Source organism: Myodes glareolus, chromosome 7 (assembly GCF_982192425.1).
Source record: "Myodes glareolus chromosome 7, mMyoGla1.1, whole genome shotgun sequence".
Classification (NCBI taxonomy): domain Eukaryota; kingdom Metazoa; phylum Chordata; class Mammalia; order Rodentia; family Cricetidae; genus Myodes; species Myodes glareolus.
The window spans coordinates 37,186,272-37,205,581 of NC_142032.1; the positions used below are offsets into that span (position 1 = coordinate 37,186,272).

General features: G+C 42.5%; 1 protein-coding gene across 1 annotated transcript in view; it reads left to right on the plus strand.

Annotated features, from left to right (window-relative positions):
- The window catches only part of Pgm5 (phosphoglucomutase 5), a 167,183-nt gene that overhangs the window by 5,706 nt on the left and 142,167 nt on the right, over positions 1-19,310 (plus strand). The window contains exon 2 of the mRNA XM_087908023.1: positions 15,791-15,953. Within this exon, the coding sequence (XP_087764149.1) occupies positions 15,791-15,953 (163 nt within the window). The remainder of the gene's footprint in view (positions 1-15,790; positions 15,954-19,310) is intronic.

The window sequence follows — 19,310 nt, forward strand, 5'->3', positions numbered from 1 at the left end:
TTGGAGGTGGAAGCGGAATTTCAGTCACCTGAGAAAAGTTGGGTCAGCTAGAGATTTGAGACTGTCCTCCAGACAGGTGCTCCCCCACAAGTTGCATGATCCCCATTGTCCATGAAAAGCTGGTTGTTCCTGAAAATGAGAACATAATTGTTTTGGTGTTACAACTGTCAGGGGAGTGGATCTTGGTATGGTTCCCAAGAGGACTAACACAGACTAGAAGTTGAAACAAAGTAGGCTCTGCTGGTAGTGGGTGGGCATGCAAAGAAGGAAGCAAGACTCTCCCCTGTGCTTCAACACCTAGGGGCCTCTTCCCTGCATTAGAGCTGAAAACGGGTTGGGTGGCCCAGGATCCTGCCTCTAGCGGAAGAGTGATTGCTTCATATTTGTAGCTGGTGTTTATTGTAGAACTGGTGGACAGTTCGGACATTAGGAAAAGCAGGCTCATGGTACACTCAGGAGAAACATGAAGAGGCTTTTGATCACTTTGCCTCACTGTCTTTTCTGGAGCTCCACACCTGAGCACAGAACAGGCAAGTTTCCTGGGAGCAACAACACTCTTCAGGAGCCCGCGGCTGCCCCCATCTCCCTGTGTGACCAGTGTTTGGTGGACACTTTCAGCCTCTGGTCTTCATTCACTTTTTATGGGGACGCTGAAGGAGTGGGAGAGTCTTGAGAACAGCTGGGCTCTCCCAGCTGCTGGGAGGTTATTTTAAGCTTTGGTTAATGTGTCCAGAGGCCCAGATGGCATCTTGAACTAAGCTGCTGTGCTAAATCTTGTGACTAAATAGGATGATGTTTATTGAAAAGGCAGACACGCATCCGTAGCATTATGTGTAAAACTTGCCCAAGGAATCATTTTTGACGAAAAGTCTGCTTGGATAGACCCTCTGTGAACTCTGGAAGTGTGTCACTGTCTTCAAAGACTTGAGGACCAGAATTTAGGGTCAACTTTTGGAGCAGCCCAAACACAGGTATTGAATCCATCGATCGTAGTTGGCATTTTAGGGTCCCGCCTGTTGTTAGAGAACAGCAATATAAATAAGGCTTGAGTAGAATTTTTAGCAAGATTACTTGGGAATAATACACAGGAGAAAATGGATCTGATTATCCCAGGAATATAGCAATGAAGAGAGCTAGGGCTTCAAGGTCAGGCATGCAATGCTAGCCTTGTAAGTAGATCTAAAACATTCAAGACTGGCCAGTATGTGTTCACACAGCCAAAGGGGCATTTTCAATCCTCTCATCTGATTTCGCCATGCTAGTTACGAATGAAAGCCTATCTGTAATATGCACACGACTTTTAAAAGTGAAGATTCCCCATTTTCTGAGTCGTTAAATATCATATACCTTGTATGGTTTTAGTGACACCAACTTTTGGAGCAATGTCTGTATTCGTATGAAGAGAAAATAATTCAGGGACAATCAACCGTCAGGGAAGATCTTTTCCTTGGTCTGGAACCATGGAAGTTTTTGACTTTTCCCTTTCCAAGTCTTTACTGAGAAGCATTTTGTATAAACATTAAGCTATTGCCTTTCTATTGTTTTCCTTTAATAAGATTCCTGGTTTCTAGCTAGTGCTATCTAGTTTTATATTTAGGATTTCCATAGTGGTGGAGGGAACAACTGAAATCAGAGGTACAGGGTTTAGTTTATCCAATAAAAGATCTCAAAAAATACTGAGAGGAGAGTTTTAAAACTAACCGTTCATATCTTCAATACAGAATACACCCTTCCAAATCAAGAAGATAACCCAAACAATTTAAAACAAAAATTGTCACCAACAAAACACACAAAAAGATAAACAACCTCATGGTAACTAGATGAGTCTAAATAAAAATAATTAGTATGTCAAAAAATTGAAAATACTCAAGAGTTGGTGTGGCTATGGGAAAATCATCATGTTTATATTACATATTGTTGATGATAAATATTATATGTCACATTACATTTGTTACATCACATATGCTATATTATACTATGTTATATTACATATTGTTAATAGATGCAACATTTTGGTCTGTCGGTTTCTCAGTATGTATCTTAACTACAACAACCTTTATACAACAACCCAGGAGTATGGTAATCTATGAATGAGTTCCGTAGATGTTTTAGTATAAATGTGCAAGCCTGTATTCCAGAATGCCCACTGTAGCATTCTGCTAAGGGGACATCATAAAACCATCTGTACCCATAGCGGAGAAGAGGCACTTACGACACGGTTACACAACGGTACTATTAAAATCTGAACATGGAGGAAGTGGGAACATGGTCTGAGAAAGATGTGAATGACAGTTTGCTAGCTGGAAAAGTATTCCCTGGGAATGTGTGATCCCACTTTTTGTATACAAGGTCAGCAAATAGGACTTAACTTCCAAGGTTACACTGGGCACATCTTTGTGTGTCTGTGGTGGGGCGGGAGGAGAACCCCTTTCCTTCCTACTTTACATACTTTTCTAATTAAAACAGTTATACATACGCGTATTCATTGATTTCATAATTAAAGACATTAATAACCAGGTACATGGAAGTTGGGCTAGAGGATTGTATAAACTTACAGGGCCAACCTGGGCAATACAAGCTGCCCTCTAGCTCAGTAACCAACTAACCAGCCAAACAAACACACACACACACACACACAAACTAACATATCACCACCAACAAGTAGCATTTAATAAACAAAATAAAACCAGGGAAAGCTCTGAAGTTTACCTATAGTGTTGTTGCTTACAACCTGCGTGGTCAGGGGAAACCCCACAGCCTTGGGGTTGGTTTATAACCACGGAGAGAGCAGTGAGACTTGCCTCCATGTTTTCTAGGTTGCTCAGCGGCTTAATGTAATGAATTATTAAGAATTATTTTTGCATACTCGTATGACACAATTATTACAGAAACACTTTGTTGGATGAGAAGGAAGCAGAGTGTGTTCATTTGTTAACCCTGGCTTTTCTAACCAGAGGCTCGTGTTAGTCTGGTGACTAACTGTTAGACTAACAGCTGCTTCCCATGTCTTCCTCTTGACTTTTGGCATTTCTCCATGCTGCCGGCAAGCTGGGGGGCAACTGCTGAAGACCCCATCCCCTCCCTTCCCAGCTGTGCCTGCACACACATGCACTCCTCCGAATGGCCCTTGAGGTGGTGGCAGTTGGTCCCACAGAGTGACTCAACCCAAAGGATTTTTCCTGGGACAGTCTGCGTGTTGTCTCCTGAAGGGAGCTAGTTGGGGCAACACCATGTTTTCCCGTATTTAACCTTTCTGCTCCTCAGTCTTTGAGGAGACACCAAGCCTGGCCTCCAGGCTTACCCCACTACCCTTTCCTGAAGCCAGCCCTTAATCTACTCATTTCACGAAGATTTCCTGACCTAACGGGCTAGGTCATGTGAGAGCTCATTGGGAGGAACAGGCCCAGCAGAAGCTGGGAGACTCCACGCTAATCTCACTAATCGGCCAGGAGTCTGAAAATCCGCAGCTGTGGAAGCTCGCCTCACTTTCGGGCCCTTGGTTAGGATGCTTGTCAGGCGCCTGTGCCTGCAGCTTTGCTCAGTGTTTGGTTAGGAGGCATGCTATTCTTTTTTTGGGAGGATCTCACAAATGTACAGTGACAGATGCAGACACGGAAGGCCTAGAATGGCTGTCATAAATAATAGCAAACTGTTTAATCCTACTGAGTTGTAAATCTGACTGCAGAGGTCTTTAGTTCACCAGTTCACTGGAACATAGGATAGAGGGTGGGGCCGCTTAGAAAAATGGGCAGTTATTATTTCCAGTCAGGCAGAAATTGGTCTGAGAAGAGTCACTTAAAAACACGCAAAAATGAATTTTAAAATTGATTGTGATAACTACTCAGAGAAAATATGTAAGTTTAAAGAGATTTTTAAAATCTTACATACAATCCTTCATGTAAAAGCTGCCCAACTGGTGGGTGTGGATACGTGTGTATGTGTGTGTGTGTGTGTGTGTGTGTGTGTGTTCTGTAGCATATGCCCGGGACCCCATTCTCCTTACCCACCCCTCCAGAGCTGTATTTTTCCCTTGAGTATGTTTAAGAGGAGTCTTTATTTCTTTTTTCTGTTGCTGTATAAGCAGCAATGATTGAAACAGTTTAAAGGAGAAAGGGTTCATTGTATCTCAGAGGTCAAGGTGCAGTCCGTCCCGGCAGGGAAGTCATGGCAGGAGCTTGACGTATCTGGTCACACTGAGTTTCAAATCAGGCAACAGACAGGGCTGAACGCATGCAAGATAGAGTGTCTCTCCCTCTGCTTTATACAGGCCAGGATTCCCTGCCCAAGGAATGACCTGATCCACAATTAAGATGAGTCTTATTGTAAATAAGACAATCTCTCCTCCCCCTGAGGTGAGCCCTCTCCAAATATTTCTAGAGTTAAGTTGACAAAAAACACTATCACAGAGGGTAGAATAAGATTCCAAATGTCAGAAATGTTTGACGACATACCCAAATCTTCCTACTGATCTGTGTTTCTAGAACATTCAGTAGACCTGGTGATGGAGTGAGAGCAAGACTGTAAGATGTATGAATCTGATGGGTCTAGACAGGCCTCTCTCTCTCACGAGGATGACTTTGGAGCTGAGCTCAATGTCAGTGATGAACAAGCAGCCCAGTCTGGTACATGCAAGTGGACGGGGCAGTGAGACGCTTAGACGGGACAATATAAGAAGAGTTGGCTGATGTAGGGCTGTCATTCCCTCCCATAGACTTTGGCAGCTTCTTAGTGGGCAGGTTTGGTGGCTTAAAAGACACTAGCTAGCTATAGACACATTCTGTGGACTGAAGTGCTTTGTAATTATTGGCCAATAATATCCAGTTTAAGTTACACCTTGAGATGGTTTCAGTCTTCAAACATGTAACCATTTTACAAATAGAAACTTGAGGTAAAACACTTTGATATTCACCAGTCAATAAAAGTTCATTTAAAAAATGGAAGATTATACATCTTTTAAAATTATGTTGAGAAACTTCTTCAGTGTCATAAAAAGATAGAAAGCTAGACTTGCCCAGAAGGACACATGGTGCATGTCCTCTCCTATGTCCTCTCTAGGACATAGGTATGTCCTAGCTCCAAGGCTTTAGATTTGAGGGGTTCACTTGGAGTATTTGTAGAGTAGGGGAATGGGGGAAAGATTTTCAGGACGTGGTGGCATGAAGGGGGAAAAGGGAGTGATGGGTGGAATTCAGTGAGTGGGGGGTGAAGGAAAGAACAGATGGGGAAGGATGATTAACACTAAGGACGTTTGATAAAGGCATATGAAAACCAACTATTTTATAAGCTGTAAGCTTACACACACACACACACACACACACGAGAGAGAGAGAGAGAGAGAGAGAGAGAGAGAGAGAGAGAGACAGAGAGGACAGACTAAGTGAATAATGTAGGCCACACAACAATCTCTTTTGTAACAATGTGTGAAGACAACTGAAACCCACAGACCAAGGCTGTGCCTGGAAATGTTGACAGTCGTTGTAGGTGGAAGGATTACATATGATTTTTATTTTGTTATTATGTACTTTATAAATGTTTGACAAAAGTAAACATAGGAGAAAAAGATTTCAAGTTAGCGCCTGGTGACGCTGACACCTTCATCCATCGTTAAGAAGCATTACCAGCTAGAGAAGGGCGGTGGGATGTGCCCAAGGATTGCTGGGTACTGGGCACCGTGACCTGGAGCTTTGCTGTTTTGCCTTCTAGGCTCTCATCATGTAATCGTTTAGATCTTTTAGATAACAAAACCGAGGTGCAGAGGGGCCAAAGACACAGAGGCAGGGAGCAAGATCTGTGTTAATAGAATTTTCAGTTGGGTACCAGCTTGGACGGCTTGCTGACTCCCTTCCGCCTTCTTCCCTCAGGGAGACGCAGCGGACATCGGCAGGTTTTACCCTTGGTGTACTGGGGTGATGATACCTCACAGAATGTTAGCAGTTTCTGAGTCAGGTTCAAGGACAAGGTTGCAGAGCGTTCTCCAAGAACTTAATAACCTGATTGCGGGGAGGGGCACAACTTCCAGGTTTTACTCCATTTTGCAGCTGAAGACAATTAGATTTCCCATTTCAGGGAGATTTTCATAATGGGCTGATTGAACAACGTAACTGGGGCCAGACTTCTATATGCCTTTGAACCTTCTTCACATGCTCAGACACGGGGAATTGCACGAGAAACCCGTGCTGGTTTGCTTCAGATGCACCCTCGTTTCTCCTTCCAGCTCCGGAGTGTATATAATGCCTTCCAAGGGTCCAGGAAGCTGGAGATGTATCCGGTTGTTCCCATCTGGTCCCCATGTAAGAAAGCACATAGCTGACAATTAGCCATGTGCAAATGGAGAAGTCCCTTGATGTTTGGGTAACCACATCCATGCCTGGCCCCGGGTCTGTTATTTCTCTAAATTCCACTAAGCCATCCATCTCCTTACCCGCATAGCACTCCTTAAGGATTGGCATCTCTCTTGACAGCTGGGACTTAAAATCTGAAGGCTTAGTGTTCATTTTCATGGCAGCTTGGCTTTGGGCTTTGTGTGTGTGTGTGTGTGTGTGTGTGTGTGTGTGTGTGTGTGTGTACGTGTGAACAAAGAGGACAGGAAACAGATATTTTATGTATTACTAGTTATAACACTTAATGGGTGGACATGGTGACATCCGTGTGGTCCTGTAGAACACTCTGTGGACCATGAGGAAGTGTTTGTCTATTGTTCTCTCTACTTTCTTTGATTCATTCTGGGATGTGATCCCATTAAAGTGATGTGATTTGCGTTTTAGGGCCGTGACCCAGGTTGTGGGAGACACTGAGGGATGTCCTACTTACCTTTCCTTTCCCCTTTAATAAATGACTTACTAAAAGCTAAAAGGGAGTTGCAGCGGGGCATTTGGCTTGAAAGAGTTCGCACGTGAGACCTATGTGCTCTTATTAGTGTTATGTTACTGGAGAACTCGATTGGCATTGAGGTTCTGTATGTACTCTCAGATTTCAGCCTCAGTGTGGAAATTGTACATCTCTGCTCTCAAGGACTTCAATTGGAACTAATTAGAAAATGAACTCACACTAAATCTAATTTAAAAGGACAGTTAGCATTCTGAAAGAAAAGGAAAATATGAATAAAATAATAAGTTAGTATAAACATGATGTAAAGGAACGGAAATGGTGAGGAAAAAGCCTTTGGGTACTGTTTCCACCTGGTCTGGGACCAGTTGAGGGGCATTTTATTTCCCTCAGTACTAGCCATGTACCTTCTTGGGTGAAGACAATACCGATACAAGCAGGTGAGACTTAAGGGTTGATGGGGGGCCTTGGTGTTGTTAGGAGAACAAACTCGGAGCAGCATTAGGATCCCTCACGATGTCCCTTTGCTCCAGCGTTTAAAGTTCCAGCTGACTGCGAGCCAGTTGACTCATCTCCCTACGTAGCTCTGAATCTGGGAAGACACGTGCCCTACTTACATATCTGCAGAGACCTGTGTGATAATGTCTCTCTTGCGCGGGATTGCCTCTGCCTGGCTTCCTTCTGTGCTGTGAAGTGTCAGGGAACTAGGGGTTGTCTCACCTTCTTTCTGAGCTGGAGCTGAAGTATTTTGTAGTGGCAATAACGACCCTCCTGTGGGGTCTGGTTCTGCAGGACTGGGTGGGGGTCACCCTTAGATCCAGCCAAAGCCGTGTAGCGGGAGGTTTATGGCAAGGACTTCAGAATACCAGCATACCCCAGAAACACAAGGCAGATGTCCTTCAGGGCTGTACTCAAAATCAAAGCCAGTTAGGTAAGCAGGCCATGTTTTTTTTGCAAGACAACTGTCTGCTCCATTGGCAGAGGATGGTAGTTTTAGGACTTTCCCAGAAAGTGAAACAATAGATTAAAAGAGAATCTTCTAGAAAAACATCACTTTTAAGAAGTGCAGGGTTTGGGAAAGACATTTGTATTTAATTGGGTCATGTCTAACTTGAAAAGAGGTCTTTAAAAGGCCTCACGTTTCTTTGGCTTTAAGCTCAGAGGGATTCAATGGTATGTCCTGGTCCTGTTTTGTTTTCCACTCCCAACTTGACATAAGTCAGATGTAGCTGGAAAGTGGGACCTCAGTGGAGTAGTTGCCTTCACCCTATTTACCTGTGGGCACAGCTGAGAGGGCCCACCCCACTGTGGGCGGTAGCAGCTCTGGGCAGGTGGTCCTGGGAGGTGTAAGAAAGCAGGATGAACAAGTCATGGGGAAACAGCTAGTAAGCCATGTTCCTCCATGGCTTCTGCTTCAGCTCCTGCATCTGTGGAGACATTTCCCTGGTTGCTAATTGATGTAGGAGGGCCCAGCCTTCTAACAGCAGTGCCGTGGGCCTGGGCTGTGTAGCAAAGGCAGTGGAACGAGTGAAGAGGAACAGCTTGTAAAGCATTTGCTTCAGCTCCTGACTCCAGGACCCTTCCTTGAGTCCCTGCCCTGACTCATAAGCTGACATAAACATTTTACCCACCCATTCACAAGTTGCTTTTGTTCATTGGTGTTTTATCGTAGCAATAGAAACAGTACTAGGCCAGGGCACAAGATTCATATGTAGTTTCAAATTGGGTGCCTTCCTTTAACTCGGTAAGTCTCAGACGTGCCTTCATCTTAACAACTGCTAGATGTTGAACACTGGCTTTTCTGACGATGTTTGTCTTGGGTTAACTGGGAAAGGGCAGGTTATCAGAAAAGAGAATACTAGAGACATGCAGAGGAGGAGAAGATGGGAGGGCCGAGACCAGAGTAATGGGTAGCTATGAGAAACCAGAGCGGTGCTGGAGGCCTCTCTCCCGGGGCCATCTGAGGATGGGTGGTCTTGCTGGCCCCTTGGTCGTGTACTTCAGGTCTTCAGAGCTACAAGAAGCCAACATGTTCTTGTTTTAGCCACTTGGCTGTTGGCAGTTCGTTGTGGCAGCCCGTAGGGAAGGGTACTGGTTTTATATTAGTTTGCGGATTTTGCACTAATTTGTTAAGTCTACCATAACAAATGAACCCACTTAGCTTAAAACAACAGCAGTTCATTTTCTCACAGATCTGGAGCCCAGAAGTTGAAACGAAGGCCTTGGCAGGGCCGGGCTCCCTGGAGACTCTCTGGAAGGATCTGTTCCGTGGCTCTTCTAGCTTCTGGTGGTGGCATTCCTTGGCTTTCTGGGCTTGTGGCCACATTGCTCAGCCATGGTCATCTTGGCCTCTGTCTTCACCTTCTCTCTGGGTGTCTTCCCCTCTGTGTGTCCATGTTAGTGTAATATGCTGACCTTCCATCCTGGAACTGCCCCGGATGAGTGAGTCCACTGTCTGGATGACCACCTCAGGGGAATGCAGACGTATTGAGCTTGGGGTTGATCTTTACCGTTGGCAGATGGGACAGTCGGCAGGAGAGGAGGGCGGGTCAAGCTAGCTGAACAGAAACTCAGGTTTCTGAGCTCATCCATACATCTTTACCAGTGTGGTCACTTTCCTCATGAGTTCTTGGACTAAGACAGGAGTGGATAGGGAAAGAGTCTGTTGGGGACTCATAGAATGGGCCCTCACACCTTGATTATTGTACTGAGTAGTTTTGGTCACCTTGACACAAGCTAGGCTCTCCTAGGAAGAGAGAATGTCAACAGAAGAATTGCCTCCCTCGGATTGGCCTGTGGAGGTATCGGCGGAGACTTTCCCCTTATTGCTAATTGATGTAGTAGGGCCCAGCCTACTAAGGGCAGTGCCATCCCTTTGTCGGGTGGGCATGAGTCATATAATAAAGAGGAACAGCCAGTAAGCACCATTTCTCCAAGGCCTCCATTTCAGCTCCTGACTCCAGGTTCCTGCCTTGAGTTCCTGCCCTGACTTCCTTCAGTGAAGGAAAGTTCCTAGTTGTAAGCTGAGATAACCCCTTTTCCCCTTAGGTTGGTTTTGGTCACAGCTTTATCCCAGCAGCAGAAACCTAACTAGAACAGAAGCTCACTTCTAGTGTCTGTGACTCTCCTGTGGCCCTCTACTGAACTTTGGAGGGCTGCTAACTATGTTTGCCACATCTGGGCAATTAAGAACTCATTACTTTTATATAGCTAAGTAGTATTCTGTAATTTTTTTGCATTATTTTGTCTAATTGGTTCTTCACTGCTGGATAAGATTGTTTTCAAATTTTTGTTTTAAAATAAATGTACCACAAGACATATCTACATGATTATACCTTTTCCAGTTTTATTAACTTATTCATTAACTAGTTAGCTTAATTGTGTCAGGGATGAACTCCACGACTTCATGAGGCATACTCAGCAAATGCTCGGTCACTGAGCTCTACCTCAGCCTTCGGTCGACCAGTTAAAAACTTACTTCTTTCAAAATACGTCCAAGCTATGGGGATGACAGACAGTTACGAATGGACATCATTAGCACTTTACAGATATCTTGGAGGGTAGCGGTTGTGTGTGTCCCTGTTTGCACACTGCTTGCTTCATGGCAGGTAATCAGTAATGTCATAGTAGATAATGTCATTCCCGTGAGTTGAACGACAGTGAGAATTTTAGTGGGAGTGTATGGAAGATGCTTTGTTGTGGCCCCGAATAATAATGAGATGCCTCTACCATCCTCTGTCCTCCCTGTCATGGTCAGTAATACTACTGTGCATTGAGTTATTAATAGTAGAAAACCAGGCATTATTCCTTCCTGCCTCTGCAGAGCCAAAGTCTTACTTACTGATTAAAAACTGAGCATAACCTGCTGGCTTATATAATAGTATGGATTCACTCTCTTTGGCTTTGGTCAGACAGGAGGCGTATCACTCTGCCTGGGGATTCTCATGAGGTTGTTGTCAGGTACTGGTAGGAGTTTTGTCATATGAAGACTCAGTAGAGGCCTGAGGATCTCCTGCAAGTGACTTACTCTGGAGGCTGCCACGTGGTGCGGGTTGCTGATGGAAGGCAGTGGTTTCTCTGCACAGAGGCCTCTCTGCAGGGGCCTTGAAGTCTTCAGAACACAGCACTGCCAGAGGCTTCACGAATCAGCAGTCCAAGAGAGCAAGCCAAGAGTGCTGGCATCATTCTCAGTCCCACTGTGGAAGTAGCTGGTGGGATTGTATTGATCGTCTTCATTGGCACTGTTTGGGAACAGAACAGAGGCACCATTGTCAGAAACAAGCCCCCCTGGAGGCTGTGTGGAGACTAACTGCCACAGCATCTCCCTTCCATACTTCATCCCGATTGCATGTTCTGTCCATTAGAAACCTTTCACAAACTGGGCAACTCTCTATTTCCACAGTCTCTGCCCAGTTTAGGAAACCTTTAGCTGAAATAGACCCGGATAGCTTCTAACCTGGTCTTCATCCTCTGCTCTCCTCCCTACTCAATGTCTTTCCCCTATTCTTCCTGCTTCTCTCCCATTCTCTCCCTCCCTCTCGTGTTGGTTTTTAGTCATTGTACACAGTCCTGGTTTCACAAAGACAGTTTCTCTCAAGTATATTGTGCACTTTGACCTTATTGTCCCCCACATCTCCCCTCCCCATGTCCTGTCAGTCTCCTTCCAGGGTGAGAGGTAGGGATCTAGTTTCTTGTTTCTGCATACATTGATACCCACTTTCCCCAGCGCTATTTATTGAGACTTTTGTCAAAACTCAGGAGGCTGTACCATGTGGAGGTATATGCCTGGGTCTTCCATTTGTTCTTTCGAGCATGTGGCAATTTTTGTACCAGTTCCCTGCTATTTTTGTTCCTGTGGTTCTGTGGTTCATGTAACATGAAGTTGGGTGTGGCGATACCTCGAGCATTCTTCTTTTTTTTTTTAAGGCTGTTTGTGGTTCCTTGTGTTTCCACATGAATTTTAGGAGTACCTTCCTATTTCTGCGAAGAATGTCATTGGAACTTCAGTGGAGACTGCGTTAAATAGATTTTAATAACAGCCACTGCCGCTTATCAATGGTGACTTCCTCAAATTACCTTTTCAGTGCTTTAAAATTTTCATCATAACAATCTTTCCTTTCCTCAGTAGGTAGTTTACTCCTAGCCTTTTAACTTAGGGTTTTTATTTTTGTTTTTCGAGACACGGTTTCTTTGTGTAGCTTTGGAGCCTGTCCTGGCATTTGCTCTGTAGACCAGGCTGGCCTCAAACTCACAGGCCAATCCGCCTGCCTCTGCCCCCCAAGCGCCGGAACTAAAGGCGTGCACCACCACTGAGCTTAACTCAGTTTTCTGAAGCTCTCGTAAAATGGATTGAATTACTGATTTCTTTCTTGGTGTGCATGTTCCTAAGATTTAATTTGGGCTTTTTCTTTGTTTCTGTCTCTGTTGGTCTGTCTGTCTGTCTCAGTTTACTTAGGAGTTTAGCAACCATATTTATCTCATCAGAGAATCAACTCTTTGTTTCTTTGATTCTTTGTATAGTCTGTTAATCATTTATTTTCTACTGTTATCTTAGGATTTCTTTTCATCTACTTATTTTGTCCTGTTTCTATTTTTCTAGGACATTGGAGTTCATCATTAAGATATTTTTGTTTATTTTCTGATCTTTTTATTAATTTTTTTAAAAAGTAGATATTTATAGCTCTAAACTTCCTTTATATCATACACCATATACTCTGGTATGTTGTGTTCTTTGGTTTTAAGAATTTTAAAAATCTGCTCATAATTTTCTTGAGGACCTGTTCATCATTCAGTACCATGTCATTTGATCTCCATGGGCTTGTACATTCTATGATCTCTTACTTTTGATACCTAGTGTATGACATTGTGATTAGGTAGAAGAAATTACTTCAGATTTCTTATATTTGTTGATATTTGTGTTCTAAAATATGGTCTTTTCTGGAGAAGTCTCCATGGCTTGCTGAGAAGAATGTACGTGCTGCAGTATTTGGGTAGAATAGTCTGTAGATGTCTATTAAGCCCTTTTGACCTCATCAGAGTTATTTAACTTGGCTGTTTCTTGGCGGTCTGGGTGCCCTGTCAGCTGGTGAGAGTGACATTAAAGTCACCCCCATAACTGTATTGAGGTCAGTCTGTACTATTACGTCAAATATTATTTATCCTTGTGTTATAGAATTGGTTATGTCAATGTTTCGTTTATATCATTTTGCAATTGTGACTTGTTCCATTCATCATTACGCAGTGAATTAAATTCTTGTTGTTTTGGCAGTATCTAGTATGTTCCTGGTCCTTATTCACTTACTGCTCTACTATGGTCTATTCTTTCCTGGGGCCTCATGGACATGTTTGTCTGTCTCCTTAGTGTATAAGATTCCTTCAAATATCCTATGTTTCCCTGAATTCCCAGAGTGAGTATGCACAGTGGGAGTCTTTTAATTTTCATTTCAAAGTTGATTAGTATTGTTTAATAAATATTATTTATTATCTCATTTATGAATAATGAATAGATTTAACATATTTAATTATGGCATTTATATACAAGTTTTAATATATTTTGATTATCTGTACCCTTTCCCATTACCTTCATAATGACTTCTTGCCACTGCTCTGGTCCAGTGTTGGGAAGAGAAGATTTCCCAGCATCCTCTGCCAGTGCAACTGCCTTTGATGTGGCTTTTATCACCTGTCCTCAGTGCTCTTAAATGTTCTATTGCTGAAAATATGGGATTCACACCTTGTCTGAAACTGTGCTTCAAACCCTGCTGTTGCCCTGACTAGCGCTGGGAGGAGAGCGTTCACAGCTGAGGCTGAGTCCTTTAGAGTGCACCCTGGATTTTTGCACCTCCTCTGCTTTCCTAAGTTTCCTATCTTTGCTACTTAGATTAGTTTTTCTTCTTCCATTCTTCTATTAGGATAGCTTATGTCCAAGTATCCCTGCCACCCCTCCCCTCCACTGCAGTCTAGCTGTCTGTGTGTCCTAGTTTCTTTTCTGTGACTGTGATAAAATACCCCAACAAAAGCCATGTACAGTTCCAGCGACAACCCATCATTGTAAGGAAGTCAAGCCAGACACTTTAAACAGATAGTCACATCTTACCCACAGTCAAGAACAGAGAGAAATGAATACATACATGCTTGCTTGATTCTTCTCACCTTGGTTTCTCCTGTCTTACACAGTTCAGGATCTTGCCTAGGGAATGGTGCTGCCCACAGTGGGCTAGGCCTTCCCTTATCTGGTAATTAAGACAGTTCCCCCACAGGGATGCCCATAGGTCAATTCAGTATAATCAACATCTTATTGAGACTTTCTAGGTGGTTCTAGATTGTGTCAAGTTGACAAAGGTAACCATTACCCTCATGGGTATCATCTGCCATCTTCCCCTTTCCCAATGTATTTTTCTTTTCTTTCTTTCTTTATGTATGTATACAGTGTTCTGCCTGCATGTCAGAAGAGGGCACCAAGTCTCATTATAGATGGTTGTGTGGTGTGGAAGAATTATCTGTATTCTGTCAATCATGTATTTTAATAAAACGCTGATTGGCCAGGCAGGAAGTATAGGCAGGAAAACCAGACAGGAAGTAGAGGTGATGCAATGAGAACAGGAGAATTCTGGAAAGCAGGAAGCTTCCTCTGCCATTCCTGCGCAGACCACCAAAGAGGCAGCATGTAACTTGCCCAGCTGAGAAAGGTACTGAGCCGTGTGGCTAAAGTAGATAAGGATAATGGGGTAACATAAGTTATAAGAGCTAATAAGTAACCTGACCTAATGGGCCAATCAGTTTATAATCTTATGGAGTCCTCCGTGTGATTTTCTTTGGGATATGCCGGCTGTGGGGTACCGGGTGGGACAGAAACCCCAACAAGCCGGCCCTACATGCTACAGTTGTGAGTCACCATGTGAGTGCTGGGAGTTGAACCCAGGTCCTCTGGAAGAATTGTCAGTGCTCTGAACCTTTGAGCCATCTCTCCTGGTATTTTATTCATTAGTTTCAATGCTAGCAAATTCACAGATATTGACTGCTATTCACAGATATTTGCGACACAGTTACTGTCTGGCAGGTTTGTTCTATGTTATTTAAAAACAGTGAAATAAGTAGTTCTTGGGGGTTATACACAGTGGGCAGATAAATAATATGGAAACTATTAGGTGATACTATATGAGACAGGAAATGTTTTCAGGATAAATAGAAAACAATTCAAGGTAGGGACTGTGAATACTGCCTTTCATAGGGCTATCATGGTGTCTCTCTCACACATTTGAGAAGAACCCAAAGGCGTGGCCTCAAGAGTGGGTTGTGACTGGTCACACTGCGTGTGCAAACAGGAAGCAGAGAGTTATGTATGCTGCTCCTCATCTTTTCATCTGGTACAAGACCACAGCCCATAGAATGGTGCAGACATTTAAGACAGGGCTTCCTCCCACAGCCCATAAAATGGTGTAGACATTTAAGGCAGGGCTTCCTCCCTCAGCTAGCCTCATTTAGATCATCCCTCAAGAAATACCTGGAGATTTGTTTCCATGGTAACTCTAAATCACATCAATGTGGCAATCAAGATTCAAGTATCACACAGGAAAGGCGAGAGAAGTAGGAAGCAGTCCTTTTCTTTTTCTTTGTCCTTTCTAACACCTTCACCATTATAGTTCCTGAGTCAGAAACAAACTGAGAATTTATGTGGGCTTAGCAAACCTGTGGGTCATCAAAAGTAGATATTTCAAACCACCAGAGATCAGTGGTCCTTAAGTACTTATTGGTTACTAGTGGACAACTAGGTATCAGCAGCTCAAACGTACTAGGAGACTTTGGGTAGGACAGACAATGCTGGAATTCCTTTTATTCAACTTTCCTAACATAAAACCTGCTCAATTCATTTACATAGGAGATTGGTTACCCCTTAAAAGAGCTTGGTTGAAATGCCTTTACTTCCATGAACCTTGGGCTGATTTGTTTTTCCCGGATGGTTTAGATTGGACGGCTGATTATTGGGCAGAATGGCATCTTGTCAACACCCGCAGTCTCCTGCATTATCAGGAAGATCAAGGCAGCTGGTGGAATCATCCTCACGGCCAGCCACTGTCCTGGAGGACCAGGGGGAGAGTTTGGAGTGAAGTTTAATGTTGCTAATGGAGGTATGTGGCTCTGAATATGCCTTACCTGATTTCTTTCCTCATGTATTATTATACTCTATGATGGTAAGTAGGCAAAGTGGAGAGAAATCAGCTCAGAAAAATTCAGTGAGGGACCCAAGGCGATGTGCTCCCAAGGAAGTAACACATGGTCTCTTGGATGCTCAGGGCTATCTATGGATCTCCTGTGTGTGTCAGCTAGGTGAAAGACTGATTCTTAACCGATACAGGAGGACTCTGGATTTTAAAGTTAGAATATACATATATATATATTTTTTCTCACTACATACATAGAGTTATTTAAATTATTTTTAAATTTATAGAAATGTACACTCTGGAGTCCTGGTGAGCGGTGAGATGAACTCCTTTAAAAACAGAATGTGCCAAAAAGTAGGGAGAGTAATAAATGGACTCCAGGTACCCATTGCTGGGCTTTCCTCATTTCAGTAATCATTTTAACCCCTGAGGTATTTTAAGGCAAAATTCAGCATGAAGACATTCTGTACCTAAATACTTTTGTGTTCATTTCTTAAAAGAAAAGACACATTTCCACACAACTAGAGTAACATGTTGGGCTATTTGCTTTTCTTGTGATGAACTCCTGATGTGAAGCAACTTGAGGAAGGATGCAAGGGTTGGTTTTGGCTCACAGTTTGAGGGGATACAGTCTATCATGGAAGGGAAGGTGTAGCAAGGCTGCTAATGTGGGAAGAGAAAACGTGGGGGGAAGGGAGGAAAAGCTGGTGCCTCCATTGTGAAGCCTCAGCCCACAGAATGGTGCCACCCACACTCGGGGTGAACCTTCCCTCCTCAATTAAACCTCTGTGGAAACCACCTCAATAGGTGTGTCTCCTAATTGACTCCAAATCCAGTTGAGTAGGCAATAAAGATTAGTCATCACACATACCTAACAAAAGTAGCACTAATCCTATAACACCATTTGAAATCTAATCTCCAGCTGCCTTTCCTCGCAGTGACTATCAAAATGTTATTTACAGCTATTTCATTAAAAAAAGATGCATCTCAGAACTGTACATTTGTTTGCTAAGACTCTTCAGTCTCTTTTAATCTAGAATATCAAACATATTTGCATATGGGAGCATAAGCTACATTGCAAAGAAGAATTTATTATTTTTCTTTCCATGTAGCCATTTTGCACATTATTTAAAGAATAAACTATTCCTAAACAAGTCATGTTAAATGTTAAACACACACACACACACATTACAAGGAAAAGCTAGAACATGTCTATACCTCAGGTCTATACCTCAGGAAGTAATCAAAACTTAATAGTATAGAAAATCACCAAGTCACAAAAGTAGACACAAAAAGTGGAAGACAATAACAAATAGCCTAGGAAACAATCAGAGAGCAGTCAGCTAGCTCTAAATGTGGGGGGGTGGTGCTTATGAGTAATGCCCTAGAATGTAAATAAATTGATATCTTCAATTAAAATATGTAGAGTGAATGAGTACAGAATAGAGCCACCTCCTTGTTGCCTGTAATTGACTCTTTGAAGCTTTATGAAAATATGAAAAGGAAGGGACAGAAGATATTTCTGGAAGATATATATATATATATATATATATATATATATATATATATATCTCCCACAAAAGTCATGTTGAAAACCTTAAATATACATAATAAAATTTATTTAAAAGACAAACGAAAACTAACTAAATGACCTAAGTTCCCCATCTCTTCCCCCCTCCCCACTTTGAGACAGGATCCAAGTCTGATTTCCAGCACACATGTCACATGATTCACAATTGCCTGTAACTCCAGCTCCAGTGGATCCAATACCCCTGGCCTCTGTGGACACTTGCACTCATGTGAATATACCTACACACACACACACACACACACACACACACACACACACACACACACACACACACCATGCACACACAATTAAAAATAATAAAAAAAAATAATTTAAAAGCATTTTTTACATGACAAAAGAAAAAGGATTTGCATTTCCTTGTGTGTGTGTGTGTGTGTGTGTGTGTATGTCTGTACCTACATATGAATGTGTGTGTAGTTATACGTATATGTGAAGACCAGAGGTTAACATCAGGTGACTTCCTCTGTCATTGTCCACCTTGTCTTTTGAGACAAGATCTCTCTTACTGAACTAGGAGTTCACTGATTGGCTAAACTAGCGTGCCAGTGAGCTCCTAGAATTCTATTTTTCTATCCTTGTCCCCAGCACTAGGGTTATAGGCATAAATTGCCGTGCCTGCCTTTTTACTTTATGTGATTGCTGAGGATCCAAGCTCAGGTCTTCATGATTGTAAGGAAAGAACATTACTGATTGATTCATCTCCCAAGCCCTTCTGTGTATTTGTTTGCGATTTTCACTCATCCCATGCAAGATAGCGGTTGAAGTAACCAATGAGGCTGCCTTCTGCCCTACCTGCTGGAGTGGGGCTATTGCCATTCCTTCTTATAGTTATTGTTTCTTATTCTAAGAAGGTAACTTTGTTCAATACAAATGTATTATCAGCCATATATATTATTTAAAATTTTTTAATAGCTGTATTAAAAATGCAAAAGAGAATGTCTAGGTAATATAATTTATTTAACATATTATATTCAAATATTTCAATATATAAATGTAAAATGTTAATATCACCTGTTATATGGTTGTTTGTACTAACTTAAAATTTTGATATACACTTTACAATTGTAGCAATTTATAATTTCAGCTTGACTAGTGATAGTTCCGGTACTCAGTTGCTAAATATGGTGACTGGTCATTGTATTAGATAGTATAGTCCTATGGAGCAGGAAATGAGATGAATCTAGATACAATCTCTGTCCAGTAGGGAGTTATAATGTAGTCATCAGCTATGATGCACACTCAAAACTACCTAGCTGACTTTTATATTTAAGACTATTCAGTATATTTATTTATTCAACCCCTAACATTCTCCAATATCAAACAAAACCCAATGAAGCCTTGTGTGAAGATACATGTGTTTTAAAAGAGGAGGAAACCAACAACTGATTTCATAGCCAACTCATTTTAAAATCTTTCTCTACCACGGTTGCCAACTTGACCTTCTGAGGAAATAAATCAAGTATTTTTAGTTACCCCTCATTTTCAAGCTTAGTTGTGCTGGAGAAAACAATTGACTTCTCTGGAAAAGCTCACATGTGAATGAGACAATTGTGAGAGGCAGAAATGATTCTTTTCAGGTGCACTTGGGGAGCAGTGGCTGAGATCTGGAAGTCTTCACGCCTGTGGAAGGCATGTCCTGTTTGTGTGTCACAGCCCGAAGAAAGCTGATTACATAACCGGGTATCCCCAGCAGGTGCAAAACTCTTTTTAGACTATATGTGTCATTGCTTAGA